Raw genomic sequence first — 26,533 nt, 5'->3', positions numbered from 1 at the left:
ATCTTTCTTCCTGTGTCCTGGGTGGGCTAGACCCCCTCTTGCAGCCCAGATCAGCTCACACGGGCCCTGGAAATGGGCACATTCTCAGGTGAAATGGCAGCAGGGCTGGGGCACCTCAGTGGGCTCAGTCGCCCTCCCAGGCCTGAGGCTTGAGGAAGATGGGAGGTGGAGGTAGGGAACCCACAGGCACACACTCCAGGCCTCCGGTCAGCGCCCAGCCCACAGGCTGGCCAACCAAGGCCCGAGGGTGGCCTCTCGCCTACGGCTGCAGGTCGCCTGGTGGCAGTGGCAGTTCACCTGCCTGTTGGGTGTCCACACTGGCAGGTGCCTCCCCAGCCGCCAGGACAGGGCAGAGTGCAGGGAGGGAGGCTGGCCGCACAAGGCTGCCGCAAGGGTGCTGCGTGTCCCGACCCTTTTACCAAATCACCCCATTATGGAACTTTCCTGTGTGGTCGTCACAAATGTGGCCTTCAGCCAGGCGGCTGCTTTCGGAGCACAGACTCTGGTTTTAAGGTCCACAAAGGTAAACAGAGAAATGGGCACAGACCTGGAGCAGGTGGGTGTCTGTGAGCCCAGCATAGGCCCTACCCTGACCACAGCCCACTCAGCTCCAGGTGTCCCCCAAGCGGGAGGGGAGAGGGTGCGGGGCTGGGGACCAGGGGATAAGATGCCACACCACTCGCTCCTCGGTCCTGGGCTGCTGTATGTCATGGAGCTGGGGTCCTGGGCGGGGGTTCCTGTGGTCAGGTCCACCCCGGCTCAGGGCAGGTACTGACTGCAGCAGGGCCCAGGGAGCCGGCTCCAAACAAGAGACTGCAGCCCCTAGAACCCAGAAGGGATCCTCTTGTCGCAAGGGAGGGCTTCCTTCATACCCACACCGGGGTGTCCCCTGAGGCTGTGGCACTTGCCCATCCTTCCTGGATCGCTGACCTGGCCCCCACTTCTCCCGGAACCCTCCGAAGCCGTGGGCCTCTGCGCACAAGGGGCACCCATGGCACACCGTGGTCACGTGGAGGATGGAGCACGGCTGGGAACTCCCTTTGAAGTTCTCGGAGCTTGAGATCCCTGTGAATTCTGAGTCATCCTTCGCTTTAATCAAAGAGAGTCATTTTCCTGGCTCTGGGACGAAGTGCACACCTGTGCGGATTTGGAAACCAGCGATGGGACCCAGAAGGTTTCCACAGTCCATGCCCCACAGGGCTGGGGATCAGCGGGAGGCCATCCTGGCCCATAAGTGGAAGCAGGAACGTGGGCTCACTGCTGGCCCCAGGACACTGCGCAGCCAGGGTGAGGCCAGCTGAGGGCTTGGGGAGCCGAGCCTCCCCCACCCCAACTGACAAAGGAGCCTCAGCACAATAGAGGCTTAGAAGAAGGGTTACGAGGGCATCTCAGACACGATGTGTCGCAGCGGATCAGAAACCCGATGGAGGCATAATTAACAGCAGATTTTAAGGTGCAAATATCAGGGAAGAAGGGGCAGCCATAAGCATTATTTGCCTGTGAAGCCGTGGTGCCACAAGTGCCCCAGTGAAGCCCTCAGGGCTTGGTGCACCTGGAGCACGCTGGGAGCTGGCCCCTGCCCGTGTGGCGAGGTCCAGTGGGACAAAAGCCCGACGGTCAGGCCTGCGACTGCAGAACAGGAACGGCGGGGCCTTGCTGAGCCTACTTACAGACATTCCTGGGGATACGTAGGCCAGAGGTGGGACAGGTGTGGCAGGTCCAGCGAGGAGACCTCGGGGCCACACTGGGGTCTGAGTTTATCGTCCACTACTGCTAACTGGGTTTTCAGGGCCCTGCACAGGAGGAGGGGGTGAGGGAGGCTCTCGAGGCCAGCCAGGTGTCAGCCAGGCCAGCCCACAGCGGGCACACAGGGGGCCATGCGACGTAGTGGGAGAGCCAGCCGCCCCCAGAGCTCACTGCAGCTGCCTCGAAGGTGCGGACCCGCACAAGGGTCTGGGCTTGGTGCCGGTGGACCTTTCATTACTGGTAACGTTCCTGTTGGTGAACTTTCTGTGCCGTCCCAGGACTGAGGGCCCCAGGATGGGCCAGTGGCCATTTCTGGCTGGGGTCATGATGGCGAGGGCAGAGCCACTGGGCCCACCCCGCAGCAGAGCCAGCGCCCGTGGCCGCAGGAATGCCAGCCCCGCGTGCTCTCAGAACAGGGCTGGCCGGCCCTCAGGAGACGGGTGCCATGTGCATCGGCCCCAGAGGCCCAACAGGCTGATGCCTGACGGCCTCAGGAGCTTCGGGGGCCGGGGAGGCTGGACGGGCAGAGGTGGAGCACCAGAGCCGTCCCTGCTGTGTCCAGCAAGTAGCCCCACACGCACACCCGCAGTCAGACCCGCATCTCTTGCTCTTTGGAAAATCACGACTTTGCGTTGTAGCAAAGCAAACACCGTCAGCTGCAGAGCAGTGTGTGACAGCACAGCGGCCACGCATGCTGGCTTCGGGCTGAGCCTCCTGTGGCACCCAGCCCGGGATCCCCCAAGTCCACGTTCTCAGCACCAGCATCTCCGCTGGCTCTCAAGTAGCAGGTGGGCCTACCCAACACACACGCTGCACATGCACGCCCTGTGTACAAAGAGCAGACGCACACACACCAGGGACACGCTCCAGACCCACACCAGCAGCTGCTGTTTAAAAACAAAGGAAATAGGCATCCCTGGGTGGCGCAGCGGTTTGGCTCCTGCCTTTGGCCCAGGGCGTGATCCTGGAGACCCGGGATCGAATCCCACATCGGGCTCCCAGTGCACGGAGCCTGCTTCTCCCTCTGCCTGTGTCTCTGCCTCTCTCTCTCTCTCTCTCTCTGACTATCATAAATAAATTAAAAAAAAAATTTAAAAAAAACAAAGGAAATAGATTTCCTGATAGAGTTTTCTTATTTGTCAACATTAAAGAGTAAGAGATCAGGGAAATTACCGCCCTGTCCCCTCCTCAGGGCAGGTGCTCAAGAGCATTGTCCTCTGGATCTGCTCTGAGAAAGCAGCTCACAAAACACGGGAGCAGAAGGGGAGGCGTGGTGCCGTCCATCACTGACGCCAGCAGCAAGCTCCCGGAATTCTTCCCGAACTACAGACGGGCACTCTTCACACTTTCTGGGTACCTGGAATTCTATACTCCCCAACGCAAAGGAGAGCAATGACCCATGGAGAAGGCTGCGTGGAGGGCACAGAAGGGCACACCTCTCCTCACCGAGGCAGCCTGCGAGGCAGGGCTGCTGCATCTCTCCGGGTGGCCCAGATGCTCCACGGTCGCTGGTCCCTTGGGAGCCCCCGCCCTGCTCGACACAAATGGTGCAGGAGTCGGGCACAGGGGCAGCCTGGGGCGGTGAGGGCCGGTGGGTCAGGCTTTGGTGGGGAGGGGTCATGTGCCGCGATGGTGGCTCAAACCACCGTCCTGTCCCGCGGTGTGAGTCACCCTGGGACCTGGGACACACCTTGTCTCTTGTTGACTCAGGGCAGGTACCAGCCTCCACTCAAGTACACATGAAGGGTGACGTGGGCATCCTTGCAGGTAAACAGCGGGCGCCAATCTGAGCCAGTGTGCAGTGACTCGGCCCCAGGTGCACCCCAGCTCCCACAGGAGAAAGACCCACTGCCTTGCACAGCAACAGCCGTTTCCTCCACAGACAACAGACACCCTCGTGTCTGGGGAAACAGCAAGAAGCCTGTGGAGATGGGAGACCCTCCAGCCCTAATCACACCGGACCCCCAGGACGCTCCTTCCACAACCTGTGTACCTCTGAAGTAAGGTCAGTCAGAGGGACTCAAGAACCGAGGAAAAGGCCAAGAGCTGGAGCCCGGCTCCACTTAGGAAAGCAGTGGACCTCTGACGTGACTGGCGGCCACGCTGAAGAACCTCTAGGAACAGAACACGCTTGTGGGGCACCAGAGCTTGTGGCTGGTGCCCCGAGAGCATGGCACACCTGCAGCCTGGCTGAGCATGACCCAGCGTCCTCCCCGCTGTGCTGACCCCAGGCCTAGGGCCACATGGCTCCCCAGATGTTTGGTGCTGTCATCCCGTGTGGGAAGAGGACCCCAGCGGTGGGGTGCATCCACCACCACAGCCGCTCGGTACACAAGCAAGAGTGTTTGTCATAAAACTGGAAATTTTGGATGTTTACCCGTTGCCACTAATGGCTAAGATTTGACTGATTCATTCAAATTTACAGAAATAGTTGATGAATCACTTGTCAATCTTTGCAGAAGTACCTGGTGGAAAATGTGCTTCTGACAAATCCCTTCCAAATGCGTAGCCGTCCATCCTCAGAACAGCAACTAGGAGAGGCGAGCTGAGCCCTCTCCTCCACCTGGCGCCCAGGCCCTTCTCAGGGTCTTTGTTCTGGTCACCCTGGCCTCAGAAGTGCCCACCCCCCAGACTCCGGGGGAGCAGGTCCCACAGGGAGGGTCCCCCAGAGCCCAGGCAGCCGGCATGGTCACAGGCTGTGGCCACCGGGCCTGCATCCTGCTGCTGGAGCGTCCCTGGTCGGGGTGCAGTATGCCTTCCAGCCGTGGGGATCGCGCTGGCCGGAGTCGGAGTCGTGGGGTCACAGCCAGGGACCGCGGCACTGCCCCCAGTCCCCCAGGCCCTGGGGTTCCCACGCACACCACAGGCGTGTCTTCTGGAAAGCCAGAACAAAGGAGCCCCTCTGCCCCCACCTCCTCCTCCTTCCAGCTTCCAGGGGAGGCCCCTCCCAGGGGAGAGAGACAGCCACAAACCAGCAGCAGCGCCTGACACGCCCAACCCCAGGAGCTCAGCTCCTTACCGCTCCAGCTGCACCGGCCCTGCCCCAGCCTGGACCCCACTGACAGGGCCTTCCAGGTGTGGTGTCCGCAGCACCCCCATCCTGCACGGGCAACATGTAAGCGTCCCCAGAAGGCCACCCCTGCCTCGCCCCCATGCACTGTCCCACAGCTTCCCCGGCGTCAACACAAAGCCTAGACACACCTGTGCTGGTCTTCAGGAGCAGCCACAGCCCTGAGATGTCGTGTGACAGCAGGGAGATGAGGCTTAAGGTCATGCTGTTGCCACCATCGCACTGGCGTCAGGACGCGGCAGCCTGCCTGCTGGAACGCCTGTCCTGGGCGCACAAAGGAAGGCGGCAGGGCTCCATTTTGGGGTCACCGGGGGCCTTGGTGCTGGATCCCCAGCACAGGAGCGCAGCTTCCTAGATGTGCCGGCGCCGGGAACTGCCCAGCCCCTGCGGTGACGCTCCCGCGGCCCCAGCTCCATCCCCGCCGCCCGTCAGCACCCTCCCTGCAGGGGCCCCGCGCCCAGCGCAGTCATCCCAGCTGCGGGCGGGGCAGTGTCTGCACCTCCGGGTCCGGGTCGGTCCGGGGCACGTGCCCGCCCGCGTCTGCCCGTCTGTGCTCCTTGGAGAGCTGCTCATGTGTGTGACCAGGTCCCAAGCGGCTGGGACCTCAGAGGCCCCAGGGACTAAGGTGGAAAATGTAAGGGGGAGGGCGACTCCCTGGGGAACTCATTAAAATGCAGGTTGGGTTTGGGCTGGGGGTGGTTGGAACTGCTCCCAGGTGGGGAGGCCCCCAGCGACTACCAGGTTGTGGGCAGGAAGAGCCTGCGGGGTGGGTGGAGCCGGAGCCCATGGCCGTAGATGGCCGGGCCCTGAAGCTGGACAGCCTGGCCGTGGTTTTATCCACCTGGATACAAGGTCACAGATTGTGGCCCCCTGAGGCCCAGGCCGCTGGGAAAGCAGCGTCGGGCGGGCTCAAGCTGGCAGGGGCACGCTCGCTGTGGCACAGTGTGGCCCTGCAGCCACACTACACCCCACCCCCTGCAGGCCCGTCACGTGGCCAGACTGACCTGGTCTCTGCTGGACGATTCCAATCCCCTCCAATCCCCTCCTTCCTGCCCACTGCTCCCCAGTTGCCCCCAACGGCACCGACTGCATTGCCCTAGGGATGGACAAGGGGGCATTCAAGCAGACCAGGCTGCAAGCCCCTGGCACAGTGGGCAAGGCCTTCAGCGTGGAGCCAATCCAGCCTCCCCTGTGGCTACACTCCCTGGCAGCGGCCCTGCCCAGGGCCCCAGCAGCACTGCCGCCGGTCCACACACAGCCGGCTGAACCCTGGCACACTGCCCCCCAGCACTGGGCAGGCCCAGGCCAGGGACACTGTGAAGTCCAGCATGCAGGGAGGCCCACACCGCACCAGTAACCAGCCACTCAGGAAAAACCGCCTTGAGGAAGAAGGTATCAGACCCTAGGCTCCGCCACCAGAAGGGACTTGGCTTTGAAGTGGGAGGAGAATAGAGGCACATGGTGGAAGGAGGGACACGTTTCTCTGTTACCCTCACTCCCTGGGCACTGCAGGGTCTTGGGGCCAAGGCCTGGGTTCTCAGGAAGCGGGGCCTTGCCCGCGGCCAGGGGCGGTCTACACCTGGACAGGCAGGGCTGGCTCTTCTGGGTGCCACCATACCCACTCACTCATCCTGCATCCGGGAAGGACAGCCACATCCGGCCCAGAGTTCCCCACAACCCGCTGGGTGGATGACCCCAACAGCACACCAGGCCTGGGCACCAGAGGGGTCTCACGCCTGGGACTGCACAGCCTGTCCAAGAGAACGGCTCCCCTGCAGGCAGCTGAGGGCCAGCCCCGGCTCCTGACTGTCGGACTCACTGCTGACCACGTCCGCGGCCAGTCCTCAAGCCTCTGGCCTCGGGCCTCGTGTCCCTACACTTCTCAGGGAACACGTGGTCGGATCCATGGCACCTGTCTTCCTGGTTGGCCCTCTGGGCTGGGCTGACGCCGAGGCACACAGCTGGGGAAGATGGGGCAGGTGGGCTCCTAGCAATCCCCCATGCCTCCGCGGAGCATCCAGGAGGCAGGCCCTGGGGCTCACACACAGCGAGCACACGTTCTCCTCCAAAATGGATCTCCTTCAGAACCACGACATGGAGTTTACAGAGGAAGCTGCTGGCAGAAGGTCTTCCCTTTGCGGACATGGGGTTCGTTCATCCAGGAAATGCGTGCCAGCTGCCTTGGGGATTTGGGGACAGGAGGCACATGGTCAGACCCAGCACTGCAGAAGTGAGGCCATGGTGCACGAGCTATGTCCCCAGCTCTGGCTGTGGTCCTTGAAGGGCCAGGACGAATCAAATTATTAATGGGATCCACGGTGTGTTTTGAAGGACCCAAATGTGTCCTCCCTGAGGGGCACCCCTCACCATCCCACCTCGCCCTGTGACCCTCATGCCCTGCAGCCCCAGGTCCAGGTACTTACGCCCACTCTGTTCTGCCCTCAGGGGCTGCATCTATAGCACTCACACCTGCTCTCAGCTGGTCCTTGGGTGGCTGCCCCAGAGGCCTGGCCCCTGATGGGCTCTCCCCGCTTCAACTCCTGTGGGCCTAGCATATGTGTGTAAGTGGCTGTGGTCACAGGTGGGGCGGGTAGAGAAGTAATGAGGGTACAGAGGTGCCAGGTACTCGGGCATTTCCTCTGTAGTGCACTGTCTGGCCTGGCAGCCGCCCTGGAGGCCCTGAGGGTGGAGTTCTGTCGGTTGGAGGAGGTAGGTGCGTCCATGTAGGGGTCACTGCCCCATGGGCTCACTGCGGTTCCCGCTCCTGGCCCTCTACTGCTGCCTGTCCCTTGGTGGCCCGCCACGGCTTTCTTCTCATGCCCGAGCAGTCCAAGGACCCGTGGTTCTGAGTCTGGCTTCTACCTATACCTGGAGTCGTGTTCTCTGGGGTGCAGACTGTGGGGGGAGCCAGTCCTCCAGGGCGGAGGACTGGAGTGTGCAGCCCGAAGGGTCAGGGGCAGTTCGGAGAACCAGCTCAGCTGCAGGAGGCCTGCAGAGCCTCAAGGGTGGCCTGGGGATAGCACTCCAAGCCGTGGGGACAGCTGAGCTAAGAGCCTGGACTCAGGGGCCCAGGAAGCATACAGCACAGGGCTGACCGCGGGCCCGGCGGGTGGGTGCCTCTCTGGGGTGAGCGGACGTCAGCCCTGATCTGCTGACACAAATTACTCTTCTCAGTCCCGGAGCCTGTGCTGTGTGCTTCGTGTGACAGGCGGTGAAGCCACCAGCATGCCAGCAGGGCTCGCCTGGGACCAGAGCTTAGCACGCGGAGCCAGCTGTCGGGCCAACCAGGTTTTCCTCGTGAGATGTAAACATTCCTCACTGGGTCGTGCTGGATGATTTTGCGAACATTCACACTTTTCTGACTCACGTCACAGCAACTCTCTGTGGCCCCACCCATGGTCTGCGCGTGTAAGGGACGGGAAGGATGGACGGACCTACCATGGCACAGACTGCAGAGAAGCCAGGGGTCAGGCCCCACGGGGCAGGCAAGCGAGAGCAGACCCTGACCACAATGGTGGCAGCCCCCGTGGACTTCGGCCTTGGCCCCGCGTGGCAGCCTGCGCCACCGTTTCCCATTGCCAACGTTCCTGGCCGCGGGTTTATTTCGGGGCCAGGGCCCTGTCTTTCCTTGGGGAGCAGCCTGGTGAAGGGAGGTCTGGTCTTCTTTGAACCGTGCGTACCACGGCCCTGCCTGTGCAGCCGCAGCCCCAAGTAAGTGATAGACCCTGAATGTCACCACAAACACGGCTTTACGGGAGAAAACACAGTATATTGGTCAAAATCTAACATTTAGTGGATGGGGTAGGCAACGACACACTGGCATGCGAAATGTGAACGACCCGGTGGGCCCAGAGTCCCTGCAGAGCCCCCCCCCCCCCCCCCCCCCCCGGCTGCTGCCCCGACAGACGCGAGCCTGGCGCTAACCTCTCCTCATCCAGGGTGCAGGAAAAGCTAAACCTGTGTCCCCTTGAATCCTACAAAAATACATGCATAACCTCAGTCCGGCTCTAGGCCTTGAACGACTAGGATGTGAGAGCAGAGCCAGAGCTGCTCCAGCCAGTTTCTGCCAGATGACAGGGCAGCGGCCTGCTTCCTGGGCTCTGGGCACAGGGCACCCCTTCTCCCCACACCACCGCGTCTCATCACCACGGCAGCCCTGGCAGGCAGGTGTCTGCTCTACGGGGCAGCAGGTGAAGCTGGACCTGGTGGCTACTAGGTCCTCGCGCCACCGTGATCCTCCCGAAGCCCCTCCCACCCCAGCCATATCCCTTCCCTCAGCCTGCCCCCCACCTTCCTACTCGCCCCCTCCCTCCATCTTTGGTTCTGGCTGGATCCTTACCGCCCCATCCTTTCCGCTACTGCTTCTCCAGAGACCAAGACGGTGCTGCCCTGGGTCAGGCCATTCCTCCCTCTTCCTCTCAGGCCTCATTTCCATCTGACTCCAAGCCACTTGGGTAGCTCGTCAGCTTGGAGGACACGGCGCAGACCCAGCCTCCTCAACAGGCTCCTGGGGACCCGGCTGCCCCACCCTGACCCACTCTCAGCTTTCCTTCTTCGCACACATCATTTTAGGGCTTGGCTGCACTTCTGTGGGGGCCCAGTCGGGGAGCCCCGGAGACCTGGCTGGAACCCCACACTCGCAGGTCCTGCGACAGACACGTGGCCCCTGTCCCCATGAACTGAACAGGAAGGCTCTCTTCCTGACTGCAGACACAGACAGCATCCCCTCCCCGGTGAGCTACTGCTCCTCCAAGCAGGGCTGGGACCCATGGTTCCCCTCCAGAGGGCACAAGCTGGGACCTGGTGTGACCTGGCAGAGGGAGCCTCATTCTTCTCCTCCTGGATCAACAGCTTCTCTTCACACATTAGTGAGTCTAGGTGGGCACTGGGCTGGGTACACAGAGCAGAGACACAGCCGGGGCCTTAGGTGAATTGAAACGTCACTGTAGGTGAATGCTGGTGGGGCCAGGCCGATTCCACCCACAGACGCCAGTGGGCCCAGAGCCAGTGGGCCTCGCCCTGGGGAGCGGGGGTGGCGAGTGGCAGGTGTCCAGGACTCAGATCCCGGCTCGGGGTGCTGCCGGCTTCTCGCCCTGGAGAGGCAGTGGGGTCGCCCCACCATCTGGGGGGCGAAGCAGCATTTGGTGTGCCGGACTTAGAAAGGTACAGAGAGATGACCCATGGTTTTTGGGGTGGGCCACGGTGGCCTGGACCCATGAGGATCCCGACAGGAATTCTGGATTCACCCAACTGCCGAGTGGGGTGTCAGTTTGGCAGGAGGTGACTTCAGGTGGCACACAGGAGCCAGAGCCAGTGCTGGGTGTGTCTGATGGTCTGAGCAGGAGTTTCGTGGGGGTACTGGGATGGGGATGGGAAGGAGTAGCTGAGAAGCAGGCAGGGCCTCGCCCACACGGTCCAGGATGTGGAAACAGTGGGCGGGTGCAGCCAGGTATTGGCGCCTAGAGAAGCTTTGGGATGGGCGCCAAGGGGCGTGTGCCCACAGGCCTTCGGATGTGCATCTGAGGAAGAGGCCTGGATGTGGCATCAGGGGACCCCTGAAGAGGGATGCCATGTACCCATTTCAACCTGATCCCCAAAGAAGTTCCATCTCACAGGGGAAGGCAGGGCAATGTGGTCGCCTGGGCTCACGGCTCAGCTGCACACAGGTCCTGCTGAACCCGGGGACCCAGGGGCTGTATGGGAGGAGTGAGGCAGGACCTTTGGGCATGGGGGATTCGATGGGTAGAGGACTCGAGCAGGGGTCCAGGTGTGGGGACTGGAGGGAAGCCTGTGTCCTGCGGCTGGGGTGGGGGCAGAGCCAAGGGGCCAACTGGGTGTGGCTTCATTCCTCTGGGAGCGCCCTCTGTGGCCAGGGCTGTGGGCCTCATCTGGTGCCTTGGGAGCCTCCAGCACCCAGGGCATCCTCTGCTGTTCCCCGACTCTCCCAGGGGACCCCAGGGCTGGCGGGCAGCATGCAGACAGTTGGGGATGGGCCCCCTTGGCCCCGTTCTCCTTCCCTGTACTCCCTCAGGGTGCTAGGGTCTGAACCAGGTGCCTGCCATCAGCCGTGGGGTCAGATCTCCCAGGCCTCTCCCTCCTGAGGTCACAGGTGGGGGGATGGCTTGGCCCAGGGGGAGCTGCTGGCAGCTGGCCACAGCCTTGCAGTGACCTTGAGGGAACCACGTTAGGTCTTGGTGGGCAGAATCTTGGATCAAACAGGTGGGCTGGGCTGTGCCACAGGACAGTGACAGGGACTGGGTGCTGGTGGTCCCCAAGCCTGGTGTCGTGGGTCTGCCCTCCGCTCCCCACTGCTCCCAGCACACACACACTCAATAAGCAGCATCATTTACCGGCAGGGACTCGGACCAAGGGTTGGGTGACAGGTGCTAGGGCCCCAGCTCTGCAGGACCCCACCCTTCACCCCAGGAGCACGCTGACCAGGCTTGTCAGGAGGCTCCTGTAGACACTGCGGAGCTGTGGTGGGCGAGGAGCGGACACCCAGACTGGCTCCTCCTGCTCAGACGAAGCTGAGGAGGAGAGGTGAGGAGGGCGGGGCGGCCCTGAGTCTGACCTGGGCAAACTCCAGGGGCCTCCACCTCCTCGGGAAACATGCTACCATGCCCATGTTATGGATGGGAAGACTGAGCCCCTTGCCTCAGCACACGGCAAGGAGGGGGCCCACGGTGCTGGCCCTGGAGGTGAGGAGGCTCTGGCACAGGGCATGACACTGCCTGTCCGCAGGCCTCACTTTGTCCTGGTGTGAAGGGCATGGCAGAGGTCTGGCCATGGGACACAGCCTGACCCACATCCCCACATGGCAGGTCGAGACAGGTGACTCCCCAGGGCACACAGACAGCTTGAGCCACAGCATGGACGTTCCAGCCTCAGGTGCATCCAGCAGGGCTGCCCAGACTCCTGCTGAGAGGCCTTGCTCCAGGTCGGACCTGGCACCTGACTGGTCCCGCGGAACTTCTTCACCTCCGGGAAGGGCGGTGGCGGGCTGGCTGCTGGGCCACGCAGATTCCCACAGTTGCCAGCGTCCCCTGGAGACTCTGGAAGCCTGGAGTCGGTGCTGTGTCGGGAGGCCTGTCTAGCCCTCCCCACCGCCAGTTCACATCTCCATTTTCTCTGCGTGGCCTGCTGCTGACCACCTGTGAACTCCGTTTTCTTCATAGACCCCAGTCAACTCTTTAAAGATTACCCTGGTCTTGACCCCAGCCTTCTCCTCCTGTGGCTGCTGCTGCTGTACCCGGGCTGGCTTCTCATTCCTGGGAAGCTGAGCTTGTTCATCCGTAGCCCTGGGAGCATGCCAGAGCCAGACCCTGTGCTAGGACCCTCCCTGGGGCTGCGCTGTGCTGCGCCCCGAGTGTGGACGCCCCGCAGACTCCAGAGGGCCGGTGCGTATGGGCTTCCCTGGCTGACCACACGAGGCTGGGAAGTGACTGCACGCCTGGGCAGGAGGACGGAAGGGATCCTGAGGAGCTGTCATGTCCAGAGCCTCCAGCAGGGGCTTCTTGGGGCCGTTACTCGTCCTGAAAGGTCCCTGTTCAGCTCCAGAAATGATGTGAGGCCCGCTTTTGTGTTCAGATAACTTGGAGTCCCCGCTGAGCCGGGGTCTGGTGGAGAGGCGGCCGGGAGGGGCCAGCTGCAGGCGCCAGGAAGTGGGGATTGGGTGGTTTGGGCGGTTTCCCTGCAGCAGGGCGGAGGTGGGGCAGGCAGGATGGGCCACAAGCTGTTGCTCTTGCCTTCTCCACTGTCCTCACCGCCCTTGTCCCCAGGAAGGCCGGGTATCTGTGATGTCACCAACGAGGCTGAGCCGCCGCCCTTCAGACTGCACCCAGCTCTCACGGACACTTCCAGTCCTAGAATGGGGCCCTGGCACCTGAGCTCTTCCTCTGACACCCATCTCTGCTGACGGCACCACCGTCCACCCTGGTCCCACACGGGCGTCCTGACTGCTCCTCCTCTGTCCCTGTAAGACACCTGGGCTCTGTCCCTCCTCCTGGCAGTTCCTTGGGCAGCACCTGCCCTGCGCTGCTACTACCATGGCTCAGAGCCCCATGGCCCGGCCTGTCCCAGGTCCTGAGGAGCTGCTTCCCACCCTGGGTGTCTCTATACCCCACTCCACTTCCACATGCACCTCTGCGTGAAGCCCTCACGTCTCCGGCTAGAAGGTGAGATCCTGGACTGCATTCCCACTGCCTCTCTGGCCGCTGCCCAGGCCACCCCAGACCCCCACCTGCTCTTCATGGCTCCTGTGTTCATAGTAACACGTGAGCTCCTTTCCCCAGATGTCTTGACCCATTGTCACGGGGTGCCTCTCCCCCAACACAGGGCAGCCACCCGACACCTGACACCACCAGCCTCTCTAGGACCGTGAGCTGCCCTGAGCTCCGGCCTCACGGGACTTCAGCGTGGGCATGATGCTCAGCGTGGGCTGGTGCAGATGAAGCAAGGCCAGACTATGAGCACTTCAGGGTTTGTGCTGGGCCTAAGCATTCCGCGGGCGTGAGATATGCACCGGGTGTCCTTTCATCTTGCTCAGAGCTCAAATACAATGTACAAGTCAGTGCTCTTAAAATCAGAGCATAAACGAGCTGTTTGGTGTTTCTGATGTTATGCTGATTTGCAACTGTGTAAGTCTTAGCATAATAAACAGGGACCAATCAACGGAGTGAAGTAGGTAAGTGCCACGTGGCCCCAGAGACCCACACCAGAACATTCTGGTCCATTTCCTAGAGGAGACCTGGCTGAGAAGGCACCTTCAGCCACATTCAGTGGTTCGACCGTGAGCTCCACACCCCTTCCTGTAAGGAATCGAACTCATTCCCCAAATCTGCCCTCAAGGAGCGACAATGGATACCACCAGAGGGACAGACAGGCTGGTGTGTTCACGCAGCCCTTGTGGCAACAACCCGGGTTACCGTTAAGGGTGCTCTGATTCCTAGTAATAAAAGTGATACTTTCTTTGTTATAAATATGACGAGATTACTGAAGAGTGTACAAAATAAAGCCTTCTAACAACTGTGCTCATGACCTGGAATCCCAAAGTTAGCCAAGCACTGCCCAGGGGGCTCGTGGTGGTAACTAGAACAAGCCAAACCTCTTAGGCCTCCCACCTGGGGTGAGGGTGCCCCGACAGCTGCCTGCTGCCCCCTACTCCCATATCCATCCCCTAGTACCCCCACGTGGCCCCCACATCCACCTCCGGCACCCCCACGTGGTCTCCATGTCCACCCCTGGCACCCATGTAGCTCCCACGTCCACCCCTGACACCCCCACATGGCCCCCACGTCCACCCCTGGCACCCCCACGTAGCTCCCGTATCCACCCGACACCCCTGCATGGTCTCCACGTCTACCCCTGCCGCCTCCACATGGCCCCCACACGGCTCCCATGCAGCTGAAAGCCTGGACAGAAAAAGCAAAACTCTCCCGAGTGTTTCAAAATGCAAATTTCAGTTGCATTTTGGGCTGTCCATTCAGGACGACTATTTGATAGATTTCTGGAATGCTTCAACAACTTCTGGTCAAATCTCCAACATTCTAACAAAACCATGCTAAAAAACATATGCTTTTATTCCTCCACAGAATGGGTAAAGCACCTGCAAAATGTGCTTGAAAGGTGCCTGTGTCATTCAGGAGTGAACGAGCCCACGCTGAGCACCGGGAGCCCGAGGGGAAGGCCGCCGGCCAGCGCTCACTGCAGTCTTGTGCCAACACCTGGCTCCCAGGCAGGTTTCGCTCAGGCTGTGTCTTGGGCCCCGGCAGGCAGCTTCCCTCTCCCCTCCCTGCGGCCGCAGGTGGGGGGGGCCCAGGTGCAGATGGTGGGGACTGTCATGTGGCTGCTCAGGCGGCTCCTCCAGGGGAAGGAGCGGGTTTGTAGGAGTCCCGCCACAGTTCACGAATCTCATCCCAGGGCCTTCAACACCCAGGGCAGGTTCCTGCAGCTCTGGATCATCCATCCCAGTCTTCATAGGGACCACGTAGGCAGATGATTGCAGCTGTCCCCGCAGCACCAAGCCTGGCCCGGCACACAGCAGACGCTCAGTTCCTGCTGCCAACAAGTAAGGAGCAGCACTTCTCGGGTCTTGACATGTTTCATTAATTCATTTGCTCTTAACACAGAAATGCATTTGCTTTTCTGAAAACTTGCTCCTTTGCAGAAGTCGTGGATGGTACTCTGAGGACCTCTTTCAAGCAAACTTGAAAAATAAAGGTTTCTCTGCATGAATGAATACTTTGCAGGCATCCTGAGCAGCACTGCAAGTGGGTGGCATCGCCCATGGCTTCCGCCTCGACTTTCTGGCCCCACATGCAGGATGAGTGTCTGTGTCGGTTTTCTTGCACGCTGTTTACACTCCGTGTGTGAAGAACTTGCCTTCCCTAGAGATGCAGGAAAAGCTGTCTCCCTGCCTCAGGCCTCCAGATGTGGCAGGATTTGGGGTGATGATTTACACTCGTGTTGCCAACGTGGTGTCAAAACCATCTGGGTATTTCAACACAGGATGGTGACAAGGAGGAGCTGAGTCACTCGTGCTGCTACCACAATGGATGGGGCCATCTGCAGATCCCAACCACGCACAGACTGATGTGCCCCAGGACAATGTCACCCAACAATGAGTCCCCCTGCAGCTCACACGGAGCCTATGAGGTAAGGGAGGCTCCAGATGTCAAGCTGGATCCCCTGCTCGATGCAGAAAGCCCTGCAGGGTCTCTGGGGCCAGGGGAGCATCAGTGGGCCCCACCATGCACAGCCACACGGGGAGGGCTTACACACACCTGCTGGAGACTAACTTGACCATTCTGCCCATCATGTTAGGAAAGCAGGCATGCAGGAGAGCATAAAGTGCCCAGCACCCTGGCAGGAGCAGCCACACCCGAGAGCACAGTGCGCCACCGTGACTGGCTCGGTTGCTGTTGGGATATGTCCCCCTCCCACCACAGCTTCAGGATGATGGTGACACATCATCACCAAGGCTCACTGGGGGATCTTGTCCAAGCTCAGACATGCTCATGTGTCTGTGTCCTCAGAGCGAGTACATCCCTGGAAAGGGCCGGCTCTCACAGCACTCCTACCTGGTGACACCCGTGGGTGACACTCAGGTCAGGCCTGGGCTCCCACCTGCTGCACAGATGCCCCTCAGCTATGTTCCCAGGCCTCATCGCTGGGTCAGAGTGCAGGTCCCTGGGGCTCAGGAGGGCAACCCCCTGTCCTGTCACCCTGACTCTCCACTCCAATTTCCAGGCAAGAGCTCTGAGCGGAGTGTGAAGAAACACAGGGGCTGTGGCCTCCATGCCTCGAGGCCATCACTCTCAGGCACAGAAGCCGCCGTCCGGAGGCAGCAGGTGTGGACTATGGACACTGAGAGAAAAATGAAGGAGGAAAGGACTAGGAATAAAACAAAACTGCTGCGGGTGGCAGTGTCCACCTCACAGCACGGAAGGGGCCAACATTTGGACACAGGAGCTTCCGGAAGGTGTGGTGGGGGCGGTGGGGACACGCTATCTCCAGAGACCCTGTGCCCCCACCCGGCCGTGAGCGCCCCTCCAGGGGCAGCCCCGTGCCGACCGCCCTCCTCTGGGGAAAAGAGCCACACGCACTATGTCTGGGCCCTGAGCATCTTCCCATCACACGGGAGGCGAGGAGACTCCAGGGGCCATTCTGCCCCAGTGACCACCGGGGGCGTGAGTGCTAGGCTGCGGGTCCCAAGCCGAGCCGTGGGGAAGGCCTGCACAGCCCTGTGGTTTACTTTCTTGGCACAAGCGAAATGGGGACGCTGGCTGCACACAGGCAGCTCCCATTCTCGGAGACTCTCTGTCCCTAGGAGGAGCCCAGGAGGCTCGTGGGGGATGTGGCCAGGCCAGTGTGGAGCTGCTTTGGGGACCAGATAGGAAGCAAGGGGCACTCTGTCCCCATGCTGAGGGCTGTTTTGTCTGCCGTGGGCCTGGCCAATCACTGACTTTGGCCCATAGCCCCGTGGACGCGCCACCCTCACTCAGCCTCAGTCTCTCTGCAGGGAGAGGCACGTGATGGTCATGCACAGGTCAGCAGAGTCCAGGCTGCTAGACCTCTTAGAGGCCCTTGGGGGGTCCACTGCCCTGCCCATCACCTTCCTTCACCCTCCTGCTTGGTGCCCATCACCACTGTCACAGAAACAGGAGCAACTGGGCTAAGTGTGGGCCTGGCAGCAAACCCAAGGCCCGTTCACGTTGCTGGCCCGCGCCCCACTCCCGATAGTCCCCGAGACAAGCGACATTTCTGATGACTATAACCCGGCCCTCCCCGTCTGTAAAATGGGCTCAGGTGAGACACGGAGGCACAGCTCTAACGATCACGAAGCTCTCCATCAACGATGAGCCCTCAGCCCTTGGGGCCCCATGAAGGGCCCGTCCTCATGAGGCCGTGACCCCCCAGCCGGCCCACAGAGACCTCTGAGGCCTCGCATCACTGTCAGGGAGACAGCCAGCCAGTACAGAGCAGTGTCCCTCACCATGCTGCAGCAGATTTCGTGACCTTCAGGGGGACTGGAGGAGCTGGTCTTTGGACAGGAAACCTGCTTAGCCCACGGCCCTCCATGGGGGCTCTAGGAATTTGCTGGGCTCTGTGGGACCCTGGAGAGCAACTATATCAGCAAACCACACCTACTCTACAGTGCCGCCGACTGTCCAGGAAGCTACCCGCCTGTCACTTGGTCAAGCGGATCACCGATCCTAAGTAGCAGTGGCTTTTGTTCTGTTTTGCACTTTACGCGTGGACCTTTGCACATTGAGCACGAACGAGGTCAGCTCAGCCCCGATGGGCTGGGTGCTGGCCCAGCTCCCTGCTGTCTGTCTCGTGCCAGCCATGGAGCGGACCCACACTAGCCACAGGGAAGTCCTTGGCCTTTGGTGGCTGATGGCGGGACTCAGTCATCTAATAGTGAGTTTGGATGAAGGCTCATCTACTGCTCACACCTATTCCCTGGGCTATTCCTCTGTCCAAGGCATGCTGGTCCCTGGTGACTCACCAGGACGGCCTCCTGTCTGCAGGTGGCAGGGCTCCCACATCCAACCACAGCCAGCGCAGCCCGCAGCCCTGTGAGTGACCCCAGGACGTGGCCTGGGGACCCGGGGACTCACCGTCAGCGACAGACAGCAGCCAGGAGCACCACTCACTATAGATGTAATAGCATTTCATCTCGGCCACGGAGATTCGGGCTGCGTGCCTGTCCCCCATGGCCCCAGAGCACCAGCTAGACGTTCGCCCCTGCACCCGGTGCCCCTACCCTCTGTGCTGCCTGTGAGCCTCTCCCACTGAACTTTGCTCCCTAAATCCGTGTGAAGGACCAGCTGACTTTCTACTTCCGTTTCACCCCTGAGCTGAGACAAAGCCCTGAAAGGCGATTACCCTCCTGCAGGCCGGCAACATCTGCTCACTCCACCCTGTCTGTGTACACAGGCGCCCTGGCCAGCCGGCCAGCTAGAAAGCAACGTCCGGGCTCGTCTTGGCCGTGGTTTAGGGATAAGGGACGTCTTGGCTGCCATGACTCCCCCGAGCTGCCATGCAGGCCCCACATTGCCCGCGGGGAGATGCACACACGCCGGGGGCCTTGAATTGGACAACATGTCCACGGCAACTGCTCGTCACCACCCTCTTCCATTTGAGAAGGTCCAGCGATCTGGACACAGGGGACTGTTTGGGGACGGGGCGGAGGCTGTGTTTGCTGAGAGGAAGGTCAACAGAGTGGGGCCACGGGTACCTGTTCTTATGCCCCTCCCATGCTGTCCAGCTTTCACCGTCTGTGGGTCCCTAACACATCTGGGGTGTGACGCCTGAACCCCACCTGGAGATGTTCTCTTGGAGCCTGGCGAAGGCTTGAGCTGCCTCCTGCCCAGTGCCGCTGGCCTTGCCCTGCCCACCCCATGGCCTGGGCTCCCTAGGGTCAGGAGGAGGGTACCCCCAGTCCCTACTCAGGGACCAAGGCAGTGGACTGCATCTAACACCCCGGCCAGCAGGTGCCCCGTGAGGCTCCCTGCTACACACTGCTGCCTAGACCATGGGTGCCTGGGACCAAGACCCCACAGAGACCCAGGTACCCCAGTGCCACACCCATCCCCAGGTCTGAGCCAAGCTGTCCCCCTGCAGGCCGGGTGCAGAGTGGGAGGTCAGAAGGAGCAACTTCAACCAAGTTGTCTGATATTTAAAATGATGAAAATAAGGATATAAAAATCGCCAGATTTCTCCAGAGCATGGAACCTCTCCTTACCAACAAGTGGGACCAGAGCCGGGAAGCAACTCAGCACAAGTATTTCCTCTGCAAGAACACCCTTTAGATAAAGCAGCAAACTCTCCTCAGCTCTGCAGGGCTTAGCAGATCTCACCAAATTCTAGAAGGTCAGAGAGAAAGCGGGCCTCTGCTTCTGAAGCTCCTCAAAAGCTGAAAGCCAGGATTGCAAATCAGGCTTTTCTGAAAGCCTCATGGCCAAGACCCAGCGGATCCGGTGGCCAAGTGTCAGCGCCCACAGCCCCCATACTCGTGGGCCTGTCCCTGTGGCCTCTGCCCCCTCCACTCACAGGGGACAGGGCCACCCAGCCTGTGACCCGGCCACATGTCGTCCAGTCCCGGGAGGTGCGGCGGGCAGCCCGTCTCAGCAACAGAGACGGTCTAGGCCAGGATCTCAGCCCGACCACAGCACTCAGCCCTCGGGAACGGGGAGGGACCCAGGGCTGTCCTGGCCTACTCTGGAAAGGGCCTCCTCACAGTCTACAGTGATGTTTCAACATTGTTAGGGGCACTGACTTTCCAAAAGAAAGGAAATGTTGTGAAGACGTCACCATTGTTTCCAGCGTGATCAGCTAAGTGACTGGTTTCCTCTAGATTTCTCTCCAGGAGTTATTTTTGCTTGTGACCTTGTGGTCAAACGTTTTTTCCCTTTTTGCATTAGCGACCAGGAAGCTCAAAGGGAAGTTCTGTGATTACTTAGCAGTGATCGATTCACCCAAGTGCATCGAACGTATTTATTTGCTTCTTTCACGTTGTTCTGGTTCTGTTTAAAATTCTCCATGCCAACCAGAAACATGTTTCCATAAAGAGAAGTTCTCAATTCTAAGAAAAACAATCTGTTTTCTTGGCTTGGTGAAACTCAGTCTGAAATGTGCCCAGGTAGAAGAGCACAGAGTGGACGGCCCTCCCCGTGAGCTCAGGCAGGACAGCGAGGAGGCGACGTTCCAGAGGTTGCCCTCATGGCCGCTGACTGACATCACACCTGTCTCTGGGTATCAGACAACCATCATCTTGCCACTGCACTGTGTGCATGCCCTCTCCTACACCAGGAAGCCTGGCTATTGGTCACTTCCCACCTGAGGATGCTTCCTTCAGAGATCGAGCCACGGAAGGCAGCTGGATGCAAGGTCTGTGCACGGGGACGCAGATGCTAGCCTGACCCTCGTATCCAGACAGGTGGGGGTCAAATGTGCCGGGAGGAAGGAAAGCCAAGACAAGACTGCTTCTCTGGGAGCCAGAAATTAGCCAGCAGGTGCCCAGGGGCCCGGTGGCCACACCTGCGGGTCAAGGAGACTTAGCTGGGAGATGCCAGGCCGGATGGTGAGGGAGGCAGGGGGCTGGACAGTGAGGGAGGCCGGGGGCAGATCAGGGAGCCCTGCTGACCCAGGCCTCATGTGTCCCTTAGCCCCTAACTGCCCACTGTCCACCCTGGTTTCATTAGTAGCACTCACAGCCTCAGCGGTGTCTAATGAGCACTAAGGAGGACAGGAAAAGCTTGTCCCGTCCGCAGCCCCCCTTCACGAGAAGACAGCCCTGGACCCCAGGATCCATGGCTGATGTGTGGGGACCGGCTCAGGCCCCAGGTGCCAGGATGACAATCTAGTCCTTCACAGTTGGGTGTCCTCACATAATGGAGACAAGGCCAGGGAGGGGGGAGTCTGCTCAGACAACCAGGGAATCCCCACGCGTGACCCATGACCTCCAGACAGCACTGGGGAGGAGGCTGGGAGGGCACACATGGAGGATCCACGCCCCCTGTGAGCATGGGGCTGTGGCAGGATCCATCATGATGGCCCCACGCACTTTGCAGAGTTGGCTGCGTCCATAAGAAGGAGGAAGCCTGGTGATTTTAACCTTGAGCATGTGCCTGGATGCAGGTACGTGCAGAACAACCACCAAGACTCAGAAGCAGTCAGGCTGTCCAGGAGCCGGCTCTGTCCTCCCCCAAAGGGACACCGAGGGAGGCGGTCCACCTATCCAGGGGCCGTCAGCCACACCAGGCCACAGGCTCAGCCCTCCAGGTTTAAGCACAGGCTTTTTCGGCCCTCTGGGGATGCTACTGGCGTGGCCAGCGCCAGGCTCCACTTCCCCAACAGGGAGGGGCTGTGGCCCCCAAAGCAGGGGGAGGCTCTGTACTCGCTTTGCCACTTCTGATGTCTTTCACCTTACAGACATCAGGGGAACAGAGTCTGCCCTGACCCCTCAAAGGGGTGCCCGAGGTTGCAGAGCCAGCTGCTGCCCTCAGGTCAACAGCAAACTTCAGGTCTCCAGATCCCTGAGGAGGGCGGTTCTCCTGGGAAAAGGGACAGGCTCCAGAGGAAATCAATCCATAAATCACAACTTTGAGGCCCATGAGAATCCCCCTCCTTCCTCAGGAGGAAGCTCACTTGGGGAGCAGCTTGTGCTCCTGTCAGGGGACCCGTCCCTGTCCAGCTGCAGAACAGGGAGGGCGGGAGGCTGCCCAGGGCCAGGAACTGGGGCAGGATGCCCCTGGGGTTACCAGGGCACTGCGCACCAGCCCCCTCATGCACGTCTGCTCATGTCTGCTCGCTGTCACCATGGCCAGAGCAAGGACTCACGAGCCCAGGTCCTCAGAAGCAGAGGACAAAGTAAACCAAGTAAAGCTAGACCCTCATTGGCTTCAGCAAGATGCCCTGGCATGCTGCATCTAACCTTTCTCCAAAGTCTTGCAAGGGGCACGCATTTAGGTAACACACGGAGGTGCCCACCCATGGAAGGGACCCCTGGCACCTGGTCCCACACCCCAGGCAGCACCCCCACCCCGCCTCACCTGGCTGTGGGTGCGTCGAGGCCCCCCAGCACCTCAGGGGCCGTGGCGGAAGCCGACGCAGGAGGCCCCTGAGAGTCCCCCGGGATGCTCCCCTCTCGGCCATCCTGTTGTCTTCTAGGGACACGCGTGGCAGCAACGGCGTTGAGTGTGCAGATGGGCTCCTGCAAGGGCGGAATGTGACCCCGTGTCGGAGCCCCGCGGTTCCCACTGCCCTGCAGGTCTCCACGGGGCCAGTCAGCAATAGGTGGGCGCCGGCGGTGTTGGGGAGGGCGCTGTACCAGGTGCCACGCACTGAGCTGGGCACACGACCTCCAGTGACCTTGGGTTTACCGAGTCGTGAGGAAGAACAACAGAGCGGCCAACCAGCTCCCAGAGTCCCTGGCCTTGCGCTGCAGTGACCATGGGCACAGATGGTCACTGGGGTGGCCCAGAACCACCTGCACACGAGGGCGTGCCTGCAGAAGCTGCTGCTGCTCCCCTCCTGTCCCCACACCCGTGGTGCCGGAGAAAGACTACAGGGTCAGGGCCGGGTGCACGGTGGTCTATTTGCAGATCTTGGGCGTTTCCTTCACTGGAAAGGGGCTTGTGCTGGCTGGGGCTCCCGGTGTCAGGGACCTGCTCCAACTGCCTGAGCCAAAAACACCTTCCAAGCTCAGGAAGTCTCAAGTTCAAACAAACAACTAGAAGGCGGGAGGAAGGGAGGGGGGAAGAGGCCCTGGGCCTTCTTGAAATAAACCGGTAAATTCCTCTGCCTGTGACCCGCCTGCTGTCCAGCTCGGCGTGGGGGAAGGAAATGGTAACACTGCTTGGCTTGGCAAGTGCTACTTCCCTGTGATGCCGAAAGTGCCCCTGGCCCAATGGCCCCAGACCCTGGTGCCCACACCGCGTCTGCCTGTGGGGGTGAGTGCCTAGCACTGCCCAGGGCGTCCTTCTGTGGGGGCCTTGCATCCGGCATGCCCGCGATCCTCACAGCTAACCTGCCGGGCAGTGTGTGCAGTGCCGCACAGCGGATGCTCCGAGGGCCCGAGTGAGCTTATCGTATGCTCAAGGTCACAGGACAGAAACTGTGGAGGGTCGGCACTCCAGTCTGTCTGAAAGGCCAGGCTTACCCCTTGCGCCACGGGCACGCCTTTATCAGCCAACACTCTTAGAGCAGGTACAGCTGGTCTGCAGCTAGATAATGCATTCATTTCATTCTGGTCCCTTGGCACCCACTTTCCTCCCATGAGCGTTTATGGGCTAGGGCGACCCCGCCAAACACAAGTCCTTCTGCTGGAGCTGGACAAAGTGGGGCCAAGGGGACCTTTCCTCTGAGCAGGAAAGGTGCCAAGAGCACCGAGCAGGGGCTGGTACTATTTGCCTCCACACCCACCTGGGCTGTCACCTGCCCCAGGCCCAGGTCTGAGTCCTTGGGGATGCAAGAAGTAAAGCTGGCTGCTGGGGCTGCGTCCATGAGAAGCAACAAGGAGTAAACGGAGCTGGGGTCCTTCACCAGAAGCAAGAGAAAACCATGACCAGGCTGAAGCTTGGGCAGCCGTGCTGTCCATCTCTGCCCCTTCATGCTGGCTTCCAAGCAGAGGCCAAACCGGCACACATTCAGAAGGAAACAGATGGTGCGTTTGATGTGGCACGTCCAGGACATAAGCCCTCTTCCTGTGACCAGCGACCGGAGCCCTCAGCTTGTGCAGCCCACCGCACCTCAGGAAGGACATGTGGAGACACAGTGGCTCTGTGTCTCCAGGAGCTGCCGCCACTAGTGGTTAGTAACTGTGACGAGCCACCCATCATGTGTTGTCCTGAGCCTGGCACCGAATTTCTCCCCGGGTCTTTCCCTTCCCCATGTAAACATGAAGGTGCGCACAGATCAGGAGAACAGGGAACGTCAGGCTGCTCACTGAGCAGCTACAGGTCAGACGCGGCTGCGCAAACATGCAGGCGGCCCAGGTGCTCCTTATCCACGTCTGTCTTAAACATGCTACTAATTAAAACCTTTTCCAAAATTCAGTTCTGAGACACGAATCTGCTCACAATCTCCTGGTCTCTCTGCTTTGTCGGTTCACAGCCTTTGGGTTTGGCCGACGTCTGGAAACCATGGGTTTTCTCAGCCTTCCGTGGGCATTTCCTTCCCAAAGCTCCTCGGGTCCCAAACACAAGCCAGCCAGGATGCCCGCCCAGGATGCTGGCCCACCAGGTGTGCTGAGCGCAGCCGGGGCAGGCTGGTGGTGCCGGCTGGCATGTGAGAACCAGACTGATTCTCTGGGGACCCCAAGAGTAGATTTTACTCAACAGGACCTCCAGCCACCGTCAAGAGATTTGTATCAATAACTGGCATGGCTTTTGGCAGTAAGAGTCTTACATTAATCATGTCAGGGCAGCAGGGAGTTCTTTAGCTTAGGTCTTTTTTTTTTTTTTTAATTTTAATTTTTTTTTTAGCTTAGGTCTTAAATGAGATGCTGAGTGTTTGGAAAATCAGCCCTTGGGGGCAGACACCTGGCTTACTGCTGCATGAAGCTGCAGCCAGGCCTTAGGACTTGGGCATAAAAGGCTCTTCTCTCTTTTTCTTTTCTTTTTTTTTTTTTTTTAAGATTTTATTTATTTATTCATGGACACAGAGGGAGAGGGAGAAGCAGACTCCACGCAGGGAGCCTGATGTGGGACTCGATCCCAGGTCTCCAGGATCACACCCCAGGCTGCAGGCGGTGCCAAACCGCTGCGCCACCAGGGCTGCCCTCTCTTTTTCTTTTGAAGACAGAGTATAGGAACCAGCGCCTGGTATGCCCATTTTGGTGGGTGGATTCCACAAGGTCCCTGAGAGCCAGGGCCGCAGAGCACACCGCCCCCCTCTGTGCTCTGCCTTCTCAATGCCTGTGCTCTTCCTGGGTCTCTCTGGCAGACGGTTCCTCTCCTTGCTGCAGACGTGCTCTTCACGGTGAGGCCAGCACTGAGGTTCACCGGCATCCACACACCCAACAGGCCCTCCCTCCTGCTCAGCACCGAGTCCCGGCCCCGCCTCCTGGCCTCCGCTGGCAGCCCCACCGGACGGCGATTCCCAACAGAGCCCCGTGGCCCGTCGCCACGAATTGTTCACTATTTAACAGGGGCTTTCTGTCCCTTCCAATGACAAAGACAGGAAGCTCTGAGAGCTGGACAATGAAGATAGCCCATAAAGCACACTACAGGTCTGACCTGCCGAGGCCTCTGCACCCCAGGAGTGCATCTGGAGCTGCTCACGCTTGAAAATGAGGACACGTCCCACCAGACCAATCATCACAAAATCTAGACTGTGCCCATGTCATATGAATTTAGAAACCAGCTAAAACACACAACAGGGGACATGGTGACGGAGTGGTGCTTGTGGTGATCTTAAATCAGCATTTTCCCTATGCTGGGAATATCGTGCAGCTCATGAAATAGGTACCTTCCATGTGAAGTTCTGACACTTGTCAGGTTAAGCCAGGGTCTATGCTGGAGACTATTCACAGAGAAGAAGATCAGGGGAGACCTTGGGGTCCCACTCCTCTAGGTGGATGTGTGTGAGCTCCTGGCACAGCCAGCACAGAGCACATGCTCCCGACACGTGAGGCCAGCCAGTGCATGGGTGTGTCTGCATGAACAAGGGATCCTGCTAACACTGAGGACTCGGTCTCAGGAGAGAAAACAAATTTTAGCCCTTTGAGAACTGAAGGAGGCATAAAATTATACAACTGATAAGCCTAGGAGACCTAGTATCTGTCTATTCAACAACTTTCTGAGTTTTGTTACCGTTTAAACATCAAATGACATGTTCTCCCTTCTTAACGATTCAGACATCAAAAAATTTTAAAAAACTGTCTTTAAAGATAAAGTATCTTAACAGAGCTGAAGTCATACGTGGGGCACTGGCTCACCAGCTCATTTAAAGTCCTGCTAAAACTGTCACCAATCGGACTAAACACTAGTCCTTCCTTCTGCAAAGATAAGAAATCGGGTTCCATTCTTCAGGGACTGGACTGACTTCTCGATGCTACGAACAATGAAATGACAAAAAGCCAGAATATTTGCTCAAAGCCAAACTTTTACACACAAAAGTCACTTATCTCTAACATTCAGAAAGAATTGGCTCTATGGGTTTTCAAATTTACAACTTAAAATTTTCTGGACAGTATGCTGACAGGTGTGACCGCCACTCATGTCTCTGTGTCTCTGGGGACTGATGTTGGGACAAAGCACCTGCCGGACGAGCTACTATGAACACACAAATCCCCCCGCTGTGCCCCAGGAGGCCAGCCTTCCCAGCAGCAGCAGCAGCAGCACTCCTGCAGCCACCCTGAGTGGCATCCACAGGCTCAGCACTATGGGGCCTGCAGGGGAGGTTCCCCAGAGCCTGGAACGTGCCATTACTCTTAGGGGACCCCTGACACAGCCGGGGAGGGAGCTGCTCCATGAAGCAGTTAGCAAACTATATGCAGAGCAACATCATGAAATGCCACACAGGGGCTGGCTGGCTCGGGAACTGGTCCCAGGAGACGGGGGTGGGGTGGGGGAGTGGGCAGCAGCAATGTGTGTGTCACCTGGAGACATGTGCCTGATGACAAGAAGCGTGTTGAGTGTCGGGATCCAGTACCTCCAACCCAAACACACCAGGGAGCCGGCTTCGTTTTGTTGTCTGCTTTGCTTACAC

General features: G+C 59.6%; 1 protein-coding gene across 10 annotated transcripts in view; it reads right to left on the bottom strand.

Annotated features, from left to right (window-relative positions):
• MCF2L (MCF.2 cell line derived transforming sequence like) overlaps positions 1 to 26,533 on the bottom strand; it is a 129,737-nt gene that overhangs the window by 61,066 nt on the left and 42,138 nt on the right. Inside the window, exon 1 of one of the 10 annotated variants that reach the window (XM_038570089.1) lies at positions 21,874 to 22,467. The exons of 7 other annotated variants lie outside the window; for them this stretch is intronic. In XM_038570089.1, coding sequence (XP_038426017.1) covers positions 21,874 to 21,976 — 103 coding nt within the window. In that variant the 5' untranslated portion in view covers positions 21,977 to 22,467. Of the gene's footprint in view, positions 1 to 4,947; positions 5,243 to 17,937; positions 18,129 to 21,873; positions 22,468 to 26,533 lie in introns of those variants that run through there. 2 more of the 10 variants (XM_038570090.1, XM_038570095.1) reach the window with 2 other exon arrangements.

Source organism: Canis lupus, chromosome 22 (assembly GCF_011100685.1).
Source record: "Canis lupus familiaris isolate Mischka breed German Shepherd chromosome 22, alternate assembly UU_Cfam_GSD_1.0, whole genome shotgun sequence".
Lineage (NCBI taxonomy): Eukaryota > Metazoa > Chordata > Mammalia > Carnivora > Canidae > Canis > Canis lupus.
This window is presented reverse-complemented; position numbering and strand designations above follow the sequence as displayed.